Source organism: Buceros rhinoceros, unplaced genomic scaffold (genome assembly GCF_000710305.1).
Source record: "Buceros rhinoceros silvestris isolate BGI_N320 unplaced genomic scaffold, ASM71030v1 scaffold14498, whole genome shotgun sequence".
NCBI classification, from domain to species: domain Eukaryota; kingdom Metazoa; phylum Chordata; class Aves; order Bucerotiformes; family Bucerotidae; genus Buceros; species Buceros rhinoceros.
The window spans coordinates 4,203-25,006 of record NW_010426413.1 but is presented as its reverse complement, the minus strand read 5'-3'; the positions used below and the strand labels follow the sequence as shown (position 1 = coordinate 25,006).

General features: G+C 51.9%; 3 protein-coding genes across 4 annotated transcripts in view; 1 reads left to right on the top strand and 2 right to left on the bottom strand.

Moving 5' to 3' along the window:
- Positions 1 to 628: 628 nt before the first annotated feature.
- Positions 629 to 1,295, top strand: CDCA3 (cell division cycle associated 3; the record flags this gene model as incomplete). Its single annotated transcript, XM_010141498.1, has 2 exons — positions 629 to 750; positions 1,155 to 1,295. Coding segments are annotated over 2 exons (263 nt in total), but the record flags the coding sequence as incomplete, so codon positions are not given.
- A 1,562-nt stretch (positions 1,296 to 2,857) lies between these two features.
- On the bottom strand, positions 2,858 to 12,808 carry GNB3 (guanine nucleotide binding protein (G protein), beta polypeptide 3). Of its 2 annotated transcripts, XM_010141495.1 has the most exons (10): positions 12,629 to 12,808; positions 7,919 to 8,020; positions 7,304 to 7,342; positions 7,021 to 7,127; positions 6,846 to 6,909; positions 6,567 to 6,729; positions 6,407 to 6,473; positions 5,267 to 5,468; positions 3,919 to 4,135; positions 2,858 to 3,121 (listed from the first exon to the last, which is right to left on the bottom strand). In XM_010141495.1, the coding sequence occupies exons 2-10, from the start codon at positions 7,973 to 7,975 to the stop codon at positions 3,015 to 3,017; spliced, it is 1,023 nt and encodes a 340-aa protein (XP_010139797.1). In that variant the 5' UTR covers positions 7,976 to 8,020; positions 12,629 to 12,808; the 3' UTR covers positions 2,858 to 3,014. The 2 variants fall into 2 exon arrangements, with proteins under 2 accessions (XP_010139797.1, XP_010139798.1); XM_010141496.1 differs by lacking the exons at positions 7,304 to 7,342; positions 12,629 to 12,808 and having other exon boundaries at positions 7,919 to 7,975.
- A 2,195-nt stretch (positions 12,809 to 15,003) lies between these two features.
- The window catches only part of LEPREL2 (leprecan-like 2), a gene marked incomplete at its 5' end in the record, with an annotated part of 9,973 nt that continues 4,172 nt past the window's right edge, over positions 15,004 to 20,804 (bottom strand). Inside the window, 7 exons of the mRNA XM_010141497.1 lie at positions 15,004 to 15,253; positions 15,549 to 15,689; positions 16,105 to 16,180; positions 18,476 to 18,593; positions 18,771 to 18,921; positions 19,912 to 20,007; positions 20,129 to 20,253. Of these exons, the coding sequence (XP_010139799.1) occupies positions 15,038 to 15,253; positions 15,549 to 15,689; positions 16,105 to 16,180; positions 18,476 to 18,593; positions 18,771 to 18,921; positions 19,912 to 20,007; positions 20,129 to 20,253 (923 nt within the window). The remainder of the gene's footprint in view (positions 15,254 to 15,548; positions 15,690 to 16,104; positions 16,181 to 18,475; positions 18,594 to 18,770; positions 18,922 to 19,911; positions 20,008 to 20,128; positions 20,254 to 20,804) is intronic.

Below are 20,804 nucleotides of genomic sequence, written 5' to 3'. Positions count from 1 at the left end.
CTTTCCCTCTCTGGGGCAGACTTGTAACCATGGAGGCCTATTCAAAAAAACCGCTCTGCTCAGCATCTCTCCTATGAGGAGAGGCTGAGAGCTGGGACTGTTCAGCCTGGAGAAGAGAAGGCTCGGGGGGATCATATTAATATGTATAAATACCTGAAGAGAGGGTATAAGAAAAGAAGAGCCAGGTTCCTGTCAGTGACAAGTGCCCAGTGACAGGACAAGGGGCAGTGGGCACAAACCGGAATGCAGGAGACTCCATCTGAACATCAGGAAACACTTTTTTCCCTGTGAGGATGACCAAGCACTAGAGCGGGTTGCCCAGAGGGGTTATGGAGTCTCTGTTCCTGGAGTTACTCAGAAGTCATCTGGGCATGGTCCTGGGCTACTGGCTCTAGGTGGCACTGCTGGAGCAGAGCAGAGAGGGTTTGGAGCAGTGGGTTTGGGCCAGATGTGCTCCAGAAGTTCCTTCCAACCTCAACTGTTCTGCGACCCCTTTACCTGGAAGTCCTTGGGTAACAGTCTTTGCTGTGCAAGCAAGCAAGCTAGACCATAACGGCCAGGAGTCAATTCAAATCCAGGACACTCCAACTTTGTTGTCATACACTGATGTTTTTCCTTCTATTACTAGGGAGCAAGCCTGTAAGACGCAAGACCAACAACAAAGTCATGGCAACATCTGGTGGAACTGGCCGCTCTCCTCTCAGCATCCTACAAGATGATAATTCCCCTAGTGCTCCTGTCCCTCGCCAGGTAAAGCTTAACGAGTCGTACTGTGGGAGGGAGAATTGGCTGAAAAAACCCCAAAGTCCTTTAATTTCTATATTTCCCAGGGCTCTGGATTGGAACTGTGGCCTCCAAGGCCTGTAGAGCTTGGCAGCTTCAAAAGTATTTTTCTGTGGGTCAGTCTTGTCCCTAGATGCCTCCAAGTCTTGTTCAATATCTGTACCTTTTGCCTTACCGTGATATTACCCGTCCCAGTACATCCTTTCTCTTTAGGCTGTAGAAAGCCTGTTATACTTCAACATTGTCACAAGACAGTCAGAGCTGAATGGCCTGAAAATGGGCTGGGTGCGTTCCAGCGAGAATTAAGTAACCCTCAACTAAGTTGTGTTTTACGCTTGTATGTTTTGCACTGGTGCTTCTCATTTCTCTAGGGTAAGAGGCACGTGTTGGGAGAGAACCTTGGGGAGAAGAAGGAAGTGACAGTGGATCTGAGCAGAACCCTCAAATCTGGGAGCTGTGCTTGGAGTGACTTGAACAAAGAGAACCAACGGTGTCCTTTAGTGGAGAACTAGAGAATTCCTTTCTCAGGATCTTGCTGTAATTTGCTTCAGTGTTTTGAAAGCCTTTTAGGGGTGAGAAATCCTGCGATGGACTGGAAGTCCAGACCTGTGGTCGCTCTTCTCGCTGTTGGGGAAAGCTCTCTCTCTCTCCCCTTGCTTTGTAAGTCTAATGTACAGTACAGACTTTGTCTCTTCTGTTGTATATCAGCTGTGGTGACTTACTGCAGAGTTCTTATCTGTATCAAATAAATTCGTATTAAACCTTTAGTGACTGCATCTATGTTCTGATAGGGACGGTAGAAGTCTCCTCGCCCAGTGCTGTATTTTCTTTAGGAAAAAGGATTTGGGAACAAATACTTCAGCCTTCCATTAGCCCTAAAACTTGCCTGGGACCTGCCACCACTGAGCTGTGCTGAGAAGGGTCTGACTGTGAACCCGCGTACTATAGAACAGGCTGGGCAGCCGCAGCTGTGTGCAGGAGATGGATATAACTACCATCACTTCTGGGGTTCTGCTGCACCTACGCTGGTCTGAAATGAATGTACACAAAGGAGCGTAGCCTATTGCAAGGGCCTGGCCTGAAGAAGTACAAAAGGGGGTAGTATTGTGCAGTAATATCTTGACCTGTTGAGAAGTCAGTACACCTTGACCTTCAACTCTCCCTAGCAGGATGTGCTAGGAGCCAACAGCTGGAATAGGAGCAGGACGGTGGTGTCCCGTAACAGCTCACATCTCCAGTTTGCAAGGATGCATTTTCCGCTCTCTAGGGCAGCAAGCCTTAGTACTAACAGCATTTTCTCAACAGAAACACAGGTGAGGAACACCCTCGTCTGGGGACTTGGAAGTAGAGCAAAGCCTGTAGATGAAAGATTCTCTGGATGGGGTCAGCAGACAGTATTAACATGAGAGTAGTTTGCTGTAACTCACTGCGATGCTGGAAAGAACACAGCCTGCACCGCTTACGTGAGGTTGCTTTATTTGCCTGGGCTATGAAGGTCTATAACAGACTTGAAAATGGGCTGATGGCTACTGGTTAGACAGGGTCACCACACAATGCAGGAGTGAGGCAAAAAGGGAAGGAACAGCAAGAAGCAAACAATAAATAAGAATAAATATAATATTCCCCGGTATTCTGTCAGGTCTGAGGGCTACCTTTCCCCCGTTTATGCACAGATAAGACTTGAGCTAAGTCCTCCCCAGTGGAAAATGAGCCCAATTTCCACTAGCTTTTTGTCTGAGGTTGCGTGATAGACATCTCCGAGGCAGTCTGCAGGGATGTAGGACAGCTGCACAGAGAAGCTAGGCAGAGTTAAATCAGGGACGGAGCTGTTGGATCAGGCGTTCTCTGAAGGACGGGTGTCAGCGTGGGTAGAGGCGTTGGAAGAAAGATGAAGGATGTCTGAACTGCACTGTAAAGCCCTGAGATAGAATGAACAGTGTTTTGCAGGTCTTCAGAAGAAACTGGAAACTGCTAGGCCTGCTTAGAGGTGGAAAGAAGGGCCAGTGCCTGTGCTCCTGCTTCCCCTCCCCTGGCTCCTGCTCCTCAGCTCCTCCTGCTCCCCGCCCCCAACCTCTCCTTTCCCTTTCACTCTGGGAGTCCCCTACAAGTGACCTGTGTCTAGAGACAAGCGGGAGTGGTTAGGTAGGCGTTTCTGCTGTGCTCAGCTGCTGATGCTGTTTGCGTGGGCTCGGACTGTGCCTCCGCTGCGTTTTCCCTCTCTGCTGCCATCCTCAGTTCCAGATCTTGAGGAAGCTGTCCCAGGAGCCGGTGGCAACAGCCATGCCATCCGCTGTCACCCCCAGGCAGCTCACTCTGTTGTCGTGGCCAGAAAGGATTCCTATGGGGGGAAAGGAGAGAGGTCAGAAGAAGAAGTGGGGCCTGGGAGAGATGAAGGTGTTGACCACGACCTACACCTCCGCAGATCACACTGTCTGCTCCTGCGCAACACGTTACAGTCAGTACATGGCTACCGTGAACAAATAAGCCGAAAAACATTTGCACATGGCATACGACCACCAGCCATGGGACTGGACAAAGAACAACACTCTTGGGAAGCCCAGCTGGGTGGATTCTCGCACAACTGCTTTCCGTCACCCTGGAGCGACGGTAGGACTAAGGCAGGATAATGTCCTTGATAAGACCGAGAAATCGCAATGCTGGACTGTAAATTTGCAGAGGCTAGGGACCACATCTGAAAGAAAACCGGCCCTTGGGTATACTCTGTGGATGAGCATCGCAGAGCATCCCAAGATGCTGGATGGAAGCCCAGCCCCGTGCTCAGCTTGGTGCCTACTGGGAGTAACCGGAACCGGCAAACAGCAGAGGCTAGGAAAAAGTAGGAAATATTGCTGGTGCCTGTGAGCGGTTTTAGGTACTAGGAACCGTAACGCTGCTTTCCCTCTGGAAACCAATGGTGTTGTTTAAAGGCTTGACTTCCTTGATGTTAAAAACAATAGTGCTACACAAAAGAGGGTTGTGCTAATTGCGGTGTGCTCCTTAAGCGCAGGGAAGCTTTGTCGGGGTTCAGTCAGTATAGGATGTGTCCCTTCTGGAAAAAATAAAGGCCTTTTCCTTGTCTTGGTGGGGACAGAAGACCTTGCAGGGAAAGAAGAGGCATGTCCAGGAGCCACTCACCCACACGCTCTGCTTTCAGGGAGTCCCAGATGTTGCAATTGAAGTCATCATACCCAGCAAGCAAGAGGCGCCCACTGCGGGAGAAGGCGACTGACGTGATTCCGCAGATGATGCTCTCGTGAGAGTACACTATGAGCTCCTGGTCCGCCCGGAGGTCAAAAAGACGGCAGGTGGCATCGTCTGAGCCGGTGCAGATGGCTTCACCATTAGGGAAGAACTGAGGAGGGCACACACCAAGTTTTAATCAGGCTGCGCCTCACAGATTTCCTCAGCTCTTCGCCTCCCTGCTAACCACCAGGAAGCCACAGAGGCAGGAAAACCCAGTGGGACAAGACACTGGATCGTGGAAGTTGAGTCTGTTGAAGGGGGAGACTGATGCTTCTCTGAAGACCTAGTAAACCCCGTCCACCTCAAGAAGGACAATGACCTAGGAACTAGAGCTATTGCAAGACATCCCAGTGCTTGAGGAAGGATTATTGTCTCTTTATCCCAAACTGTGAGTTTGGGGCTTGACAAGGGTCCACCCATAACCCTTCAGATGGGGTCTAGCGCGATACAGAGCTACAAGAGGTTTCCCCAGTTCGAGCCTTATGGCCCAACCTTCTCATACACACTCCCCTTCTGTGTCTGTGCCCTACGGAGCAAAGAAGAGCTCCTCAGAGCAGGTATAGCAGAAAACCAGATGGCTGGCAGGGTAGCCTCGGGACAGGGGAGAAAAGATGTAGCGACTGAAGCTAGCAGAGGGTGGTCCAAGCAGCAGACATTGCAGAAGGCTGGCAGACTCGTTTGGTCAGCCGCAGGGGATTAAACTGCCTGTTTCCTGTTGGGTTCTGATTTGGATCCTGGCCTCTGAAGGGATACTTGCCCCCAACATCTTTGCTGCCCCCTGTGAATATTTCATCATCAGAAGATCTCCCTATGATCCCAAGTTCCCACCTCTGCTGTCTGGAGCTGACCAAGACCCTCAGCTGAGTTAAGTATTCCCGCTGCCTTGCGTGTGTCTTGCACCAAGGGTTCCTGGGCCATGCTTGAACCATGGTTCCTAACAGCTGCTACGAGCAAAGCTGCACCAGCACCTGTGTAGGGGGCTGAGCAACACTGACCACGGTGTGCTAGATGAGTCCAAGCAGTGCTTTGACTCAGACCTAGATGCTTGGGTGAGCTGGTGCCCAGGAAGAGGGGAAAATTCCATGCTTCAGGTTGGATCATGGGGCCAAGGTGTCCTGAGACCCTTGTTCCCCACATGACTGTGAGAGCTTCTTCCAATCTGGTCCCAAGACCCTGTTTCAGAGATGGTCCACCCTCCCTTTTCCTTGCTTCCCCACCACAGTGCAGACAGTATACATACGCAGATGGCGTTGATATCGGACTCATGCCCTGAGAAGGTCTGGCGGCAGGTGCCCTCCCGCACATCCCACAGTTTGGCAGTAGCATCACAAGCCCCAGAGATGAAGAGTTTGAAGTCTGGGGAGACGGCCAAGCTCATGCAGTCTCCAGTGTGACCCAGGAACACGGTCTTCTGCTGTCCCGTCTCAATGTCCCAGAGTGCGCTGTGGTAGAGGAGAGAGCTTCTCAGAGCCAGCGCAGGCAGAACAGCTCTACAGCTGCGCTGAAGAGCTGTCCCACTCGCAGACAAAAGGGTGGAAGCCATGGGCCTGACTACAGCAGGGGAAAATGAGTGGGAGTATCGCTGGCGCCAGCTGTGTACCACAGGAGGTATCCTCACAGCTGCTGCTGGTCATACACCGGCCAAAGCAGAGTTAGGGTTAGGGGTTAGGTTAGTTAGGGGTTGTGTGAGGTTTGACCCTATTCCCATAAATGCAACAGTTGAAGGGACTGCTGAGAGGAGGTAAGAGGGACCCACAGGCAAACTGCTGAAAAAATGTCTCCTGGATCGACGCTTGTAGGATGGACAGACCATGATCCCCGGGATCCTACAGAACAGCCACGCACACGAGCACCGTGTACGTAACCTTGATTTCTGACGGAAATGCCACATCCTGACATGGTCTCGGTCAAGAGGTTCTTCCAGAGCAGGTGTTGGGGTGAGTGAAGACTTGGTACAGCTCAGAGTCACAGCACAGTGAGACTCGAGCACCAGGAACCAAATGACTCGGGTGCTGGCTTTGCAGGTGTCCCCTGCACGGTGGGCAAGGCTCGAGAAGTGGAGCACACACGAGGGCTCCACACAGGCTGACAGCGTTCTCTGTTCTGACACTGCGCTTTGTGAGAGCTGACAACACGCTCCCCACTGCCTCACCAACAGACCTGTGTCTTGACCTGACCTCAGCTGGGAAAAGAAGCTCCTGTTCTCCCAAGGAGGAAGGACGGATCTGGCTTCCTAAGGCGCTCTGTGTGACCTCCCTGCGCAGGAGCAACTCCCCCTTGGGGAGTGAGCTGCTGCAGAGCGAAAGGACGGCACTTGCGGATGCGCACTGTGCCCCTAAGAGCCAGAGATCACGTCACTAGGAGGCAGAAGGTAACTCACCATGTTGTATCTCCAGAGCTGGTCACAATATTGTTGTCATCAAGAAATCGGCAGCAGGAAAGGTAACCTGGGAAGCGGGAGCAAACAGATAGGAGAAACGGGGCAGAGCTAGAAGAGTGAGGTTTGGAAGCAGAGGGCACGTGGGAGGCAGCACACCCACCTGTATGGGCTGAGAGTTCCCTGCTCACTTTGACATTGCCTTCGCGAGTCTTGAGGTTGTAGATGGAGCACATGTTGTCAAGGCCCCCACAGGCCACAAAATTGCCTGAGGGGGCGTAGGCACAGGTCATGACCCAGGAAGAACGCAAAGGGATAGCATGAACCTGGGAGGACAAGAATCCTTTTTGAGACTCTGGCAGCAGAGGGAGCAGGGCAAGAGCACCAGCTCTGCGGGGACGCACGCCAGCGCTCCAGTCTGCGGTGGCCATCTGACTCCTACCTTGTTAGTCGTGTACGTGTCCCACACAATCAGTTTCCCATCTTGTGAGGCACTGACCAGAAGTCTGTGAGGGAGGAACAAGATCACGTTAGTAGCTCTCTTCCGACCAGAGGCTTCTTGCCCTTCACACCCACGTGCTGCCCTGCACCCAGCAGGTCAACAGCATTCCTCTCACTTGGAGTCTGTGGACCAGTGCATGGCGTAGATCTTGGCCAGGTGCCCGCGCAGGGTCCTTCGGGTCCGCATCTGGATGCGACCAACAACCTCCATTCCAGACACAATCTGAGGAAAAAGTGGGGGGAGAGAAAGAACGAATCTTGGTCTGGCAGGAGCTTTACTGCTCTTCCCATCCCTGCCTCCTAACTCTGCCTCCCAGCTGGAGAGAGGCACCCTTGGAGTGGTGCTAGCTGAACCACCCCCCACCCGCACTCACCTCCCCAGCCAGCCCTGTCCCTTACCTGGGCAAGTGTTGTGTCTGCACAGGCTTTCCGGGCATCCTGGAGAAGAGACAAGAGCAGATGAGACAGAGAAAAGCCACGTGATAAGGCAATGGCAAGTGAAATCCAAGGGCAGAGCCTGGGGGCTGCTCGAAGCAGGAACTGTGGCCTTGCTGTGTTTGGATGGTGTCTAGCACAGGGAGATTCTCACCTGTGACCATGGCATGTTAGCACCAGTCAAGCCTCAGGAAGGTGAACCAAAACCTGCTCAGCATGCATCTCCCCATGCTACACCCCTTCCACGGCTTCTCCCACCTGGGGGAGCACCAGCTGCCTCCCAGCCAGAGTGGGTCCTGGGGGACCTGTTACGCTCTTTGGCCCCCTGCAGACACGATGCCGGTGGCCACACCCTTCTCGCTGCTGTAGCGTCCCCTCTTCTCGCCTTTTCCCTCGCCCTCTTCCCCGCACCACGCTATGGAAACCTCCCCCAGCAGTTAAAGGGCTGTGCAGAAGTGCAGGGAGCTCCAAGGATGGAGACGGAGAAAGCTCAGCACCCAAGTTGTGGCTGAGGAGGAGAACTTGAACGCGGAAGGGTAGACACTTTCTCAGCAGTTTCATGACTGTTGCCAGCATTACCGCAATCTGCTTCTTCAGCTGCTCGGCCTCCTGCTTCATCTGTTCCATTTCCCCCATCCTTCTCACCTAGGGGTGGCTCCTCCACGTGGGGCAGACTTGGTTCTAGGGAGGCAAATCAAAGTAGAGACATGGAAGGTAAAAAGGACACTAGTATGACTACTCAGTTATGCAAATGTAGACGTCTCTGATAGATGTTTAGCAACCATTTCTTGGCTGAAGGCTTAATGACGCGCTCTATCTGGTCAAAGCCCTTAGCACTTGGAGAGGTGGTACTGGGCCTGAGCAAAGGTCTGCTTGGTCTTGTATCCTCCTTACACATACACTAGGAAGCTGAAGACCTCCAGAGGCTCTTGCTGAAGGTTCTGGCCGTAACCGTCCCCACTCCTCTTTGTTTTTAACCTCTCCGTTCCAAGCCCTACCACGTCCTGGGTCCTCTTCATCAGCTTCTCCCTGTCCACGGCCAAGCTCCAGGAGGAGGAAACTTGAAGGGGAGAGCCCAGTGGATATTTTCTGTTGTTTGTCCTAAGCAAAGGATCACCACCAGCTCTTTGACCACAAAGGGAATGGGGGCCTGTTGAGTTCCTGTTTAGTTTCCCACGAAAAAAAAAAAAAAGGATAGATACCTAGGGAAGGATCTAAGAATTAACACAAGCAGATAATGGTATTTCTTTTACTTTCCTAGCCCCAGCTTTTCCTTGATGTCCAAAGCTAGAGGCAGCATTACTGCACGCAACTCCTTGATGGACTTTTCTTCTCTGCATTTGTCCACACGATTTTTCTGCCCGTGTCAAAGCCTAGCATCCTCAGTACGCCACGATGATGAGTTGCACAGCTCAGAGGCAGGCTCTGCAAAGAAGTTCCTGGTCCTGCTGCTACCCAATGACAAAAGTTCCTTAACTTTTGAGTTGGAAGAAGCAGCAAAGAACTGGTCTCTATCCGCCTTGGCTCCACTCAGTATTTTATGGATATTTGTCATATTCGTCTTTCATCACCCATCTCGTTTCCTGGCTGTAGTGCACACTTAGTCATTCCTCCTGTGCGAGCTGTTACATCCTATTACCTCTGCTGTTCTCTCACCCCTTTTCAGTTGTTCACAGAGTATAGATGATATGTTTTTGCGGAGAGAGCGGTGAACCAGAACCGTAATCTGTATTCAAGATACAGGTGCACCCTGTGATATACAGCATCTCTGTTTTGTTCTCTCTTTCTTGTTATGTGCACCTAAAACGTCACCAGTGATTCTAGCATCTCCCACCCTTGTGGACAAACCTGGTCTTTGATTGCTTCAGTCTTTATCCTGGGTAGGTGCCAGTGTGCAGATGTGCTCCAAGTGTTGTTTATCATTGGAACCAGCGCTTTGCCCCAAGGCCAAGCAATGCTCCAGCAGTGTCTGCAGAATTTCTCCTAGTCCTTATGGGCCACATCACCTCCATACCCCTCTGGCCTGTTGCCTGAAGGCCTTGTTTCTTCCAGCCAATGGGACTCTGGGTCCTTCCACGCCAGGCTGCTCTTGCTGTGGGCAAGCCCATGCAGATAGGTCCCAAGCCCCACTGTTGCTCAATGCTTATAGAGCTCTTAGCACTTCCCTACAGAATTCCTTCCTCTGATCTTCTAGGCAAGAGTGAGTTTCTGCTTGGTCAATGACTCCTGCGGCACAGCTTTGAATGCAGGAAAGACAGGACAGGACACGTCTTGCCTAGCTCCGGAGGGGCAGGAGCTTATCCCAGGGGCAGGCTATTTCAGGCTATACTTTGCAGAGAAAGTCTTGTACCTGCTGCCTGCCAGCCTGAACGAAGCCACAGCACTGCTGCCTCTTTCCTGCTCTCTGCCCATGCACTGGACGTGGGTGCTGGCCCAGGCTGCTGGCCCCGGCACACGGTGAGGGAGCAGGAGAGGAGCCCGTGGCTGCACTGTTAGAGCCTGGAGGCACGTGCCGCAGCAGTGGCCTGGGGCTGCCAGCCTCAGCTACACGGAAGGATGGGGACAGATGTGTCTACTGGTTTTGTTTCTCTTGTTTTGACAGAACGGTGATGAGGGGGATTCCTCCCAGCACCTGGTTAAGCTGGCCACGAAAGCCCCCCTGCATGCATTTCTCCTCCTCTGGGAAGGGGCTGGGCACCCCATGCCATCTCTTAGCTCACTGACAGGCTGGGGAGATGCTGGGGGAAGCCTTACAGCCTCCAGTAGGAGGCTGCATGTCCTTCTTATCTCGTGACGTTTGCCCCTCAGCTTCAGTGAACAGTCAAGTTGCGGAGCTTGTGTCCAACTCCGGTCGCTGCCTACCAGCACACCAAATGGCAAACCCAGACCTCCAGCCACCCTGCACAGACCAGCCAAGCCATTGTGGTCCACACCTTCCCCTTCCTCGGTTTTTCCCTAGGACTGATGCCACCTCCCCTCTGTTAACCCTAAGCGTTGGATTGCCTTTTCCCACTGGGCCACCTCTTCCCTCTGTCTCTCTCCTTCCAGTCTCCTCTGCCTGAGATCTTCAGGCTTTTATTTCACACACCTTTGACCACCTGAGTTCATTGTCCATCCACTTGCCCTAATCTGTCTTTGTGAACTGCTGGTTTTGCTCACCCAGATCTGCATGGAAACGGGAGCCTTGCTTTCTCTTCCTTCCAAGTTCTGCCCCAGGTGAAGCTGGCTGCACATGTCCTGCTCGCTAGTCACCAGATCCCCAGCCCTCCTTGCAGCTCTCCTGCTTTTTTTACCACTCTCTTCCGTCCCAGGGTGTTTCTTTCTCAACTCTGGCACTAGCACGGGAGCGCCAGCTCACAGGCACCTGCTCTGTGAAGTTGCACAACCAGATGAGGGGCTTTTGGAGCCAGTAGGCAGATCAAAGGGCAGGGGCACAATGTCGAGGACGGATAAAAAGGGCTAAATATAGAGAAGGTGCAGCTCAGGTCCAGGACTTTGTCCGAACCTTTAAATCCCTTTGAGGGAATACTCTAAATGAAGCTGGGAATTGTTCTCAGCCTCAGAAGGACAAGGAACCATAGCTGAGTGATAATAATAGCTCCAGCTTCGACTGTCACCACCCGTCACGTCCCAGTGCAATTTGTGGAGCATGAGTTACCTGGTCCCCAGCAGAGCGCAGCTGCCTCCCAGGGGCCCACAGCAGATGTGCAAAAGAGCCGCTCATCATGGTCATGTAAATTTAGGACAGGAAATGGGGGAAACAAATAGGGGAAGAACATAGAAAAGGGGAATCGGGTTTGGAGGCTGTCAAAGATACCTTTCTGCTGTGACCAGTGGGACCTTAGGGATGCACATTTCTTGGGGATCCACAGACCAGCTCATGGCTGCTCATGGTAGCTGCCCAGCCTGGTTTCAACGGGAAAGGCTTCTAAATGGCCCATGCTCAGTGCTTTCTGGAAGTCTATCTTTCAGGTAGATGCTAAGCAGTAGAGGAAAACCAAGTCCTTAGGTACCTTTGAAAAAGCAATTCACCACCACCAGCCCAGCACTGAAAAGAGCTACTGGCAGGAGGACCTCGGCACCAACAGTGATCCAGAGCTGTGCCTCCCACAAGCATTACTGAGGATCATGGCACAGCAAACAGAGCCTGGGCTCGTCCCTCTTCGGGCACGAGCCATTGGTTCATGCCAGCCCTCATCTAAGCTCTGCCTTGTCTGTGCTCATCCAGTTCACAGTTCTTGGGTTTTGAAATCATGTTCGTTTCTTTTGCTCTCCAACACGCCCGTTCCTTCCCCTCCTGCCTTTTCTTGCTGGAGGCACCTGCTGTAGCACTCCTGTCTGCGGGCAACCAGACCCGTGCTGAGCCCTTGGGTGTCTGCTCATAGCGGACCAAATGCCTCTAGTGTGGCATGAGGCTGAGGGGGGGTCTGGAATCGTCTGCCTTCTGCCTTTTGCTGCCGCACCATGGCTCTTCAGGGCAGTGCCTAGGTTCCTTGCACCATGCCACAGCAGGGGCCCAGCCTGCTCCCCAGGGGCCATCCTGTCAAGTCACCTGCCTCACTCCCTTGTGGGGATTGGGGCGCAAGTGATGGGTGGGAAGAACAGGGAGGTGAACCCCCTTAGTCCCTATCCTCCAGGTAGCTTCCCCACACTGGGGAGGGAGTGGTCCTTCTGTGGGATGCTGGGAGAGGGCTGTAAATAGAAAAGCGAAAGGTGCAGGAGGGAGGACTGAGTATTAACTCAGGCAGCATCCCTGGGTCTCCGTGTAATCCTTTGCTGGCCTCGCATGCTTGCCCTGGTGACCCTGGGCTCCTTGCAGAGCCGGATACAGAGATGATCCTCCTCTTCTGTGATGGAGATCAAAGGCCAGGGTAAAATTACCCTGCTCTGCTCCTTGCTTTCTGAGAGCTGCTTCTCCACCCGAAAAAGCAGCCAGTTGCAAAGACGAGTGCACAGGGGTGCACCAGGAGTCCAAAACTGCGTACGGGTAGTGAGTGCCAGGTCCCTCAGGGGAGGCAGTACCCTTCTGTTCCAGTCTGGAAACCACTGAGAAATACCTGCCAAGGGAAGAACAAGCAACCCCATCCCAGTACAAAGCCCCTCATCATCGTAAAGTCACCTCAGCATTAACCCCAATTCCTTCCCCATCATGATCTTCCCTTCCACACCCTTCGATGGGCTCAGCCCTTGTACAAAGATTCCCCACAGAATCACACCAAGAAACTCAAGGTCCCAAGCGCCAGGCTCTCCAAGGTGACCTCAGGCATCGCGACAAGGCAGCATCCTTACCGGAATCCGTAGAGCGAGGTGAGTTGCAGTCCCCACCGGATGGGACCCTCACGGCCTGTCTCCGCTGTTGCGAACGGCTCCCCGCCAGCCAAAAGCCCCTTGTCCCTGTGCAGTCTCCAGCCAGTCCTGCCTGCCCACCCAGCAACTCTCTTGTTCCCTCTCTGCTCCTCAGCCTCTCCCAGGACTGATCTCCCCATGGGGAGCTGGAAGGCTGTGGACGGGAGGGGTTGGGGGAGGGCTGATTCCAGGAGCAGCGTCAGGCAAATTAAATCAGACACCAGAGACTTGGGGAAATCGGATTGGGACGTAATGCAAAGCAGGTGGATGGGGAGGGGTGAAAAGAGAGAGCAGCACACTGCTCCTGAAGGGAAAGAAACTATCACAGGCGGACCTGACTCTCTCTGTTCATATCAGCAACAAACTAATAAAGTGAAGATTAGCCATAACAGGCGAGGATTATCAGCCACTGGGGAGACACCAGAGACTTGGGGAAATCGGATTGGGACGTAATGCAAAGCAGGTGGATGGGGAGGGGTGAAAAGAGAGAGCAGCACACTGCTCCTGAAGGGAAAGAAACTATCACAGGCGGACCTGACTCTCTCTGTTCATATCAGCAACAAACTAATAAAGTGAAGATTAGCCATAACAGGCGAGGATTATCAGCCACTGGGGCAGGGCTTCCCACACCTCACAGTCCACAGGAGTTCCCATTTTCCTGGGGACAGCATGCCACTCCATCCCGGGCAGGGCGGGAAGAGAGATGGTGCCACCCCCCCGTAGCCCTGCCAAAGGAAAACCCATGGCAGGGCTGCAGTCACACCCTTTCCGCGCAGCGAACTGGGCGCTGCATGGGGAAAACAGAACTGGGCACAGTGGCCAGCGGTGGCGAAAGACTCCGTGGTGTGCCTTTTGGCAGCCACCTTAGTGGGATGCTGCGAGGGGATTATCTTGGCCTCAATCTCTTCTAATCTCTCCCGCAGCTTTGGCCCAAGCCTGAGATAAATACCTTTTAACGGATCTCATCTGACGTCAGGAGGCCATCAGTCTAATCACCCAAGCCACCTTTCGGCAAAGTAAGCCAAATGTGGACACCAGCCCTTTACTCCACAAAACGTCCTCATCGAGCAGGAACCATCCAGCACCTCCACAGAAATCATGGGGACGGGCGTGTGAGTGCTAGGCTGCGATGGACCTCTCGGCAGGCAGAGGGAATTTGAAAAGCGCACATCAAATTGTCCTTCCTGTGACCCTGGGTTGCCGATGCAGTTTTCCCAAGCTTGCATCTTAAGGAAGTGCTGGGATTCACCCCGAGGAAAGACTTCTGTCTCCGCTGGAGCAGGGGCCCCGTGCCAACAGCACTGAGGGGATCGCGCATCCACCCGTTAACGCCACCGGCCCTGGCCCTACCTTATTCTCTCTGAACTGCAGTTGGGGTCTCCATGCACAGCTCTCATCAAGGCCTGAGTATGTGATGACCAGAGATTGATCTCTGGCTCTAATGCTTCCCGGGAAAAGGGTCACGGCTCTTTTTGATGCTCCATATCCACCCCATTCAATTCCTGTTTGGCTACAATATAATCCCATCTCGGGACACTAATCCCCGGGGCAGTGACAGCAGCAGATTGTCTTTGTATCGGGGTGGAACATGATAAACAAAGTACCTCTTCTGCTTTCAGGGGCAGTTTGGTACCCACAGAGTGAAAAAAAAAAAAAAAAGGCCTTGCAGCAGGGAACCGTGAGCGTACAGTGCTTTTTCTTAATGGCACTCCCCACCCTTTCCAGGGGTTAGGTTAGTCACAGCAGAGCTGACTTCCTCTCCTGCTCCCTCTTACTGGAAGTAGCTGGCATCTGGGCAGGTACTTCGTTTGTTTTCTTTCACTGAGGGCTCTACCTCCTTCTGTCATTTGTTAATTAAATTTCCATCAGCAACGAGTGTGCACATCTTCCTCCTGGTGTACAGACTCAAGCTCCCACCAACACGTGTGTCCAGCATTTTGCTTTTATTCCATATATTCACAGTCCCTCACCTTCCCTCTCTCAGACCAGGTGTGAGGTTCTGGAGCTTGCAGGTGCCTAGGGAATTCAGCGGCCTCTGTTTCGAGCTCCTGAATGTGAGACAGCTTTTGCTGAGAGACCCCAGGCTCCTTCTCCCCCTCTCAGATTTGGCCTTCAGTGACCAAGAAGCTGGAGAGGAGTGCGGTGAGGAGACCCTACCTTTTTATTTGAGTGACACAAACACGTTGGTGAGGCAGTGAATAAAGTTCCTGGTGTCGCTGACTTCAATACTCTGACCTGCTCCCATTTTTCAGCTTCTGGGATGTCACAGAGAAGAAAGCTGCGTGCCTCCCCACCACTATGGCTCTAGCATGCATGATGTGTGTCCAGTCCTGCCTCTGGGGCCCCAGGTACTCAGAACTCATCCCTGGCCCGCAGCACCTTGGGGTGTTGCATCCTGTCGGAGCCAGGCTTGTGTCTCTGACTTGTGGGCCTGGCTCTGCTATTGAGAACAGAAACGTCCCTGGAGGATCTGCCACTGCGATCAGTCCCCTGACGTTCTTCTCCACCATCAGGCTGGTCCTGCTGCGCAGCCCTCTGCTCCATCAGCTCCTCAGCTTTCACCCGTTCCTGCAGCCATGGAGACAGAGATGACGGGAACCCCTCCCTGCTAGGGTCTTGCCTCTGCTCGCAGGGGCTGACAAGACACATCTCATCTTTGCCACATCCGTCCAGTCCCCCCAGAGTCCATTCCCTCTTGCAGGACACATCACAGGCTGGTCCCTCCACCAGGTCCTCTGTCAGATGACAACCCCCGGCTGCTGCACTAGGCCCTGTCCCATGGGAAAGTGCACAAGGCATTCCTCGGGGAGATTTGATCTAGCTTGGAGGTACTCATATCCATTTCTCCAGCATGGTCCTTTACCTGCTCAGCATGCTCCTGGGAGTGTGTATACCAGAGAGCAACGGCACAGCGCCTTCCACGGCTCACTGCCCACACGCCATGGGGGTTCTCCTTGCCAGAGCTGAAGGCTACCAGCCTCCCACACTTCGGATGCACCTCGGCCTGTCAAGAGAGAGAGAAAAGACAGTGAAGCCAGCAGACCCCCTGCGCTGGGGCACACGGTTCTTCTACAGAGGATCATGCTGCCTCTGGAAAAATGGAACAGCGGGGAGCTGCTAGGCATAGACTGCCAATCTATACACAACACAGACCTTGGGGAGGGACAGAGATCATCAAAGGGACAACACAGGTCACAGACACCCACGGATTGGGAGATCTCAGCTAGGAAGGAGTTAAGCTTTCCTCTGACTGAGATTTGCCTCAATTTCCCTTTAGCTGCCCCTATTTGAATCTGCCACAGTACCAGAACTGGATTGTTTTTGGAGTGGAGGGATCCAATAGCCAACAAGCTTCCTCTCGTTCACACTAAGTCTCACCCTCGGTCCTCTCTCCTTATTTTGGCCAGTCCCAGACTTACAGTGACAGTCACAGTGTCCATTTCAGTGAAGAAAAGGCCTCCGCCTTGGAAGTCATCATTGAGGTAGAGAATGCCACTGTGGACAAAAAGAAAGAGGGTAAGGATGATGAAGTTCTTTCCTCCCAGGTGCTTCCCCACACTCCTTGTCCCAGGGAGCTGTGGATACCACAGGTTCAAAAAGTGAGTAGACCAGTTAAGAGGAAAATCCATTTGGGGTGTTAGATACAGCAGTGCCCAGCTCAGGGGAGAAGCTGAGATGCAGCCTACAGGAGGCCACCGGAGGTTAGGAGTCTATGCCGGAGGGTTAGCCCTGCGCACTTGTCCACTTTTGGTTTGTTTTTAAAGTTCTGAAGCATGCATCTGTGGCACTGTTGTGATAACACCCTAGGCTAGACAGGCCTTTGTTCTGACCTGGCATTATGTTGTTTATGTTTTAAGATTGGGAATAAGATCAAGATTTAAAAAGCCTGGAAAAGGAGACTTATCAGCAGAGAAAATCATGTCTTAAGGAATTTCAGGGTAACATAAAAGTGGTCAAAAAGAGGCTTAGTGCATGCAGTAAAGAAAATTAAAACACCTTTCTTTACTAATGTTAGATGAAAAGAGAAGTACTGTGCAGTGCAGGTGAGACCACAGCCAACTAGGTGAAAGAAGAGACTTCAAACTACTTGAGTTCCTCTTGGTATTCAACTGAGCTGATAGAAAATGTCAGAGGAACAAGACAGGATCAGTAATGGGACTGGGAGAATGAAACAGAACTCAACACTGTGGCTGCGGAAGCAAAACATTAAGGACGTAAGGACAGTGAGAAGATTACCAATCCTGAAATCCAGGAAGTTGTAACTCTTCTTCCATAACAACGCTGTGAAGTCAAGGTGGTAACACGATGGGATAGCAAGAATAGCTCTCACATGCAGGAACGAGCAGGAGGATAGGGATAATGCTTGAGCATGAACAGGACTGTTAGCCTGACCTCAGGAGTCTGCAGCGCTTTAGACTCCATTTCTGAGGAGAAGGATAATTGAAGGACAAGAGGAAAATGGAACGTGGTCTTAAAAATGCAACATGGGGATGCTAGAAGCAGACTGGGCTAGCCACAGAATCTTTGACAAAGCAGTCACTCTCCCAGGAAAAGACAACACGCTCGATCTCAGCAGTTTGGCCTCTGGTAGAAGTGCTCAGACGGTGCCACTAGAGAAATTACTAATGCACGCGGAGAAGGTGAAGAAGAGCGTGAGAACAGCACACAGTTATGAGGAGCACTGATCACCTGGAGGAGGATCACAGGGACTCTTGGACCCCTGGGCCCGATCCTGTTCGATAGTTTCATTAATGACTACAGCACAAATACAGTCAGGAAGTTTGGAGCACAGGGACCTCTTTCAAAAGGACAGTGGAAGAGCTCAGCCGTTGTGAGACGGTTGGTCAAACACATTTCAGTCTGCAAGAGGACTCCTGGAAATAGCTCAGGAGCACAGATCCCGTGAAGTATTTTAACACACTTTCAAGCAGAGATCAGAGAAGCCCACTACTCAAGGAGGAGTGAGATGACAGGACAGCTTTCCCACAGGAAGGACAGAGATCTAACCAGTTACATGACAGCGCCTGGCAACTTTACAATCTGACTACTCCAAGTCAACATATGACGCTTGCAAGTCAGTATCAGAAGGGAAATGGACTCAGTGATACTGTAATTCCCTCTAAGTCCCACATCCTTTCCATAGCCTCTTCAGAGAAGATTTCTGCTCTGGGTACAGCTACCACTCAGAGAAAATGCAAGTAAGATTTCCGCATGCCCAGGGACTGGATGTTAAATAGGAGGAACCAACTGCAGTGAACTGTAGCGAACTGACCTCATTTGGCTGCAGTGTGCAACAATTGTCATCATCTGTAAAATATATTTCAGGTCCTTTGACAGAAGAGTAACAAAACCCGCCACAGGCTAGGAAAAAAACCTCTCACGTGGAATGGAAAAATCCAACAGAAAGTATTGGCAGTGAATCTTGAGAGAGATGAACAGACAGAATAGTCACCAAAGTACAGCGCGCTGACTGCTCCAGCAAAGGAAATCCAAGCAGCTTGGTTCTCCCTCTCCTGTAATGCAAGGAAGACTGAAAGATGAAACTTGATTAGAAGAAACAGACTGTCCTAAGGGCTGGCAGTGGACTGTAGTACCACGGCAGAGCTACAAACCAACAATCTGGTATCACGGTTCTAGTCCCTGCAGCCTCCCAGCCTTGTTCTGCTCTCAGGTAATGCTGGCTGTGAGGAGGGAGGAAGAAGAAAGGGCAGATCTCCTTCCCGCCTAAGGAATGCGTTTCACACCTCGTCCTGAAGCCACTGCTAGAGCCTTGTCTCCTTCTTCTCTTACCTGTAGTCCCTGTACACATAGGCAGGTGGCTCTCTCCAGCACTCCTGCCCCTCAGGATCCAAGAGACAATTATCAGCATGGACAGGATGACTAAGATCCATGCGACCTTCCTGTTCCTCTGAAAAGGAAAGTGACAAAAAAAGAATTTCGGCATTTTCAGCCAGTTTCGCGAAAGAGTAAGGCAGAGAGAAAGGGCATGGTGAGCGTAAAGGTAGTAGAGCCTCCTGAGAGCACACGGCTGGGACTGAGGAGGCTCTCCAGGAGACAGGGACTAACAGGGTGCAAGATTCTTTACCATCTACAGCTGTGCGGCACACAAGGTGTGTGAATGAGAAATGGAGTTTCTTTCCAGGAGTAAAATAGGACTCTATGATTTTCCGTGATTTCTCACTGGCCTGCAGAAGTAATTTGGCATCTCTCCAGTCCACGTCCCCATTCTCGGCCAGCTACAAGTGAAAAACAAGCCTGTTAGAATATTTACACGCAAAGACACTCTGAGAAAAGAGACACGTACACAGTACGGAAGAATAGACCTGTGTGAAGTCCTGTCTTACACCTGTGGTCACAAGTATAAGAAAAGAACATGTTTTCTCATGTAAATGTAAGTCAGAAGTACACCTGTACAGCACAGAAATTCGTTCCTTCTACTCAGCACGTGAAGCCACATCTGGAACGCAGCATCATTTTGGGTCCCCTGGTACACAAGGGACACTATCAAACCAAAGTTAGTCTTCAGTGAAGAGTCTTAGGATAGCAGGAGTGTTGGAGCACATGACTTGGAAAAAGGCGTGGAAAGAGCTCAGTCTCTTCCACCTAGAGAAAAGAAGACCAAAGGAGGAACCAACTACAGTCTTCTGACACCTAAAAGGGGGTTATAGAGAAGACGGGAACAGTCTTTTCCCAGATGGACACACCAAAAAGACAGACAAAAGCTGCAGCAGGGGAAATTACAGCTAAATACAAAGAAAAATGTATTCCCCCTGAGAGTGGTAAAGCACTGAAATGGTACCCAGAGAGGCTGAGCAATCTCAGCCCTTGGAGGTGTTCAGGACTTGCCTGTATGAAGCCCTGAGGGATGTCATCTAGCTTTGGAGTTATCCATGCTCTGAGCAGGGGGTCAGACTAGAGATCTCCAGAGGCTCCTTCCACCTTAATTTATTCTCCAATTCTAAGCTGGGCATGTCTGTAAGACTACTGCGCAAGGACAAGCGGCAATCCCAAAACCTCACCTCCCAGGAGAGAAAGCACTTATCAAAGCCTCCTCGTACCACATGCTTAAGCGTGATTGTGGAGGAAAAGGGTCAGGGCACATGTGCTTCTGAGGAAGTTACACATCCATGACCCCATCCAGAGTGCACTTGACAGACAGAAATGCTCGGGTGGCAAGCACTCTTTCTGGACAATCAAGACAGAGGCAGACTCACAGAGCCACTTACCTGTATGGCCTTCAAAACGGTTAAACCTTCAAATCTCTCGTGTGGGGTGTGAGGCGACCGTCTTGCCCGGTAGCCATCTCCTGCTTCTCCGGCTGCCTGCAACAGGATACAGATGACACACATCAGGCTGTCATCTCTCCTCCACAGAAACACTACAGACCCGCCTGCTGAGGAGGACAGCACACATACAGGAGCTCCTACAACATCCTGGCCTCACCTTTGTCAGCCGGAGAAGGTCCTTACACTCAGACTCTGTCAGCACTCTGTCAAACACAACCCTCTGGGTTCCATTCATCCGGCGGGAATCCATCGTGACAGCAACACCCTCAAAAGGCAAAGGACCTGTTGAGAAGGCAGTACAGATAGGCATGAGCAAGCTTTGGACAAGAATCCCTCAGACATCAACCCTCAGCCTGGGTAAGGAAGTGGAAAGACACTATACATTCTCTGAGAAGACAGAAGTGCCCATTCCTTGCAGACCTGGGCCACCTGCACCCCTCACATGCTTCAGGGGAACCAGAGCATCAGCTGGGGAAGCTGGCCTACAGCGAGTGTTTCAGGAGCCAGCAGAAACTTGGGGCTTGCTGGGAGAGCAGCAGGGAGCTGGGGAAAGTTGAGTGCACTGTGGATCACAGCAGCAGAACAGGTCCAGCCCACTGGGGTGAGGCTCTGGAGAAAAGAAGCAAGTAAACACCTCTATCAACCCTCCTTTCGATCACACATCCTATCCCAGAATTATCTCCAGTGAATCTTTCTACTTTCTTCAGCCCCACAGAGAAGCAAATGGTATTAGTTGGTGATGTGATCTTTTGATCTTTGGCCTTTTCTGCAACGCCCTGTGTGACTTGTGGATGGTCAGGAATTCCAAGGCACTCCGGGCCTCAGAATGACCC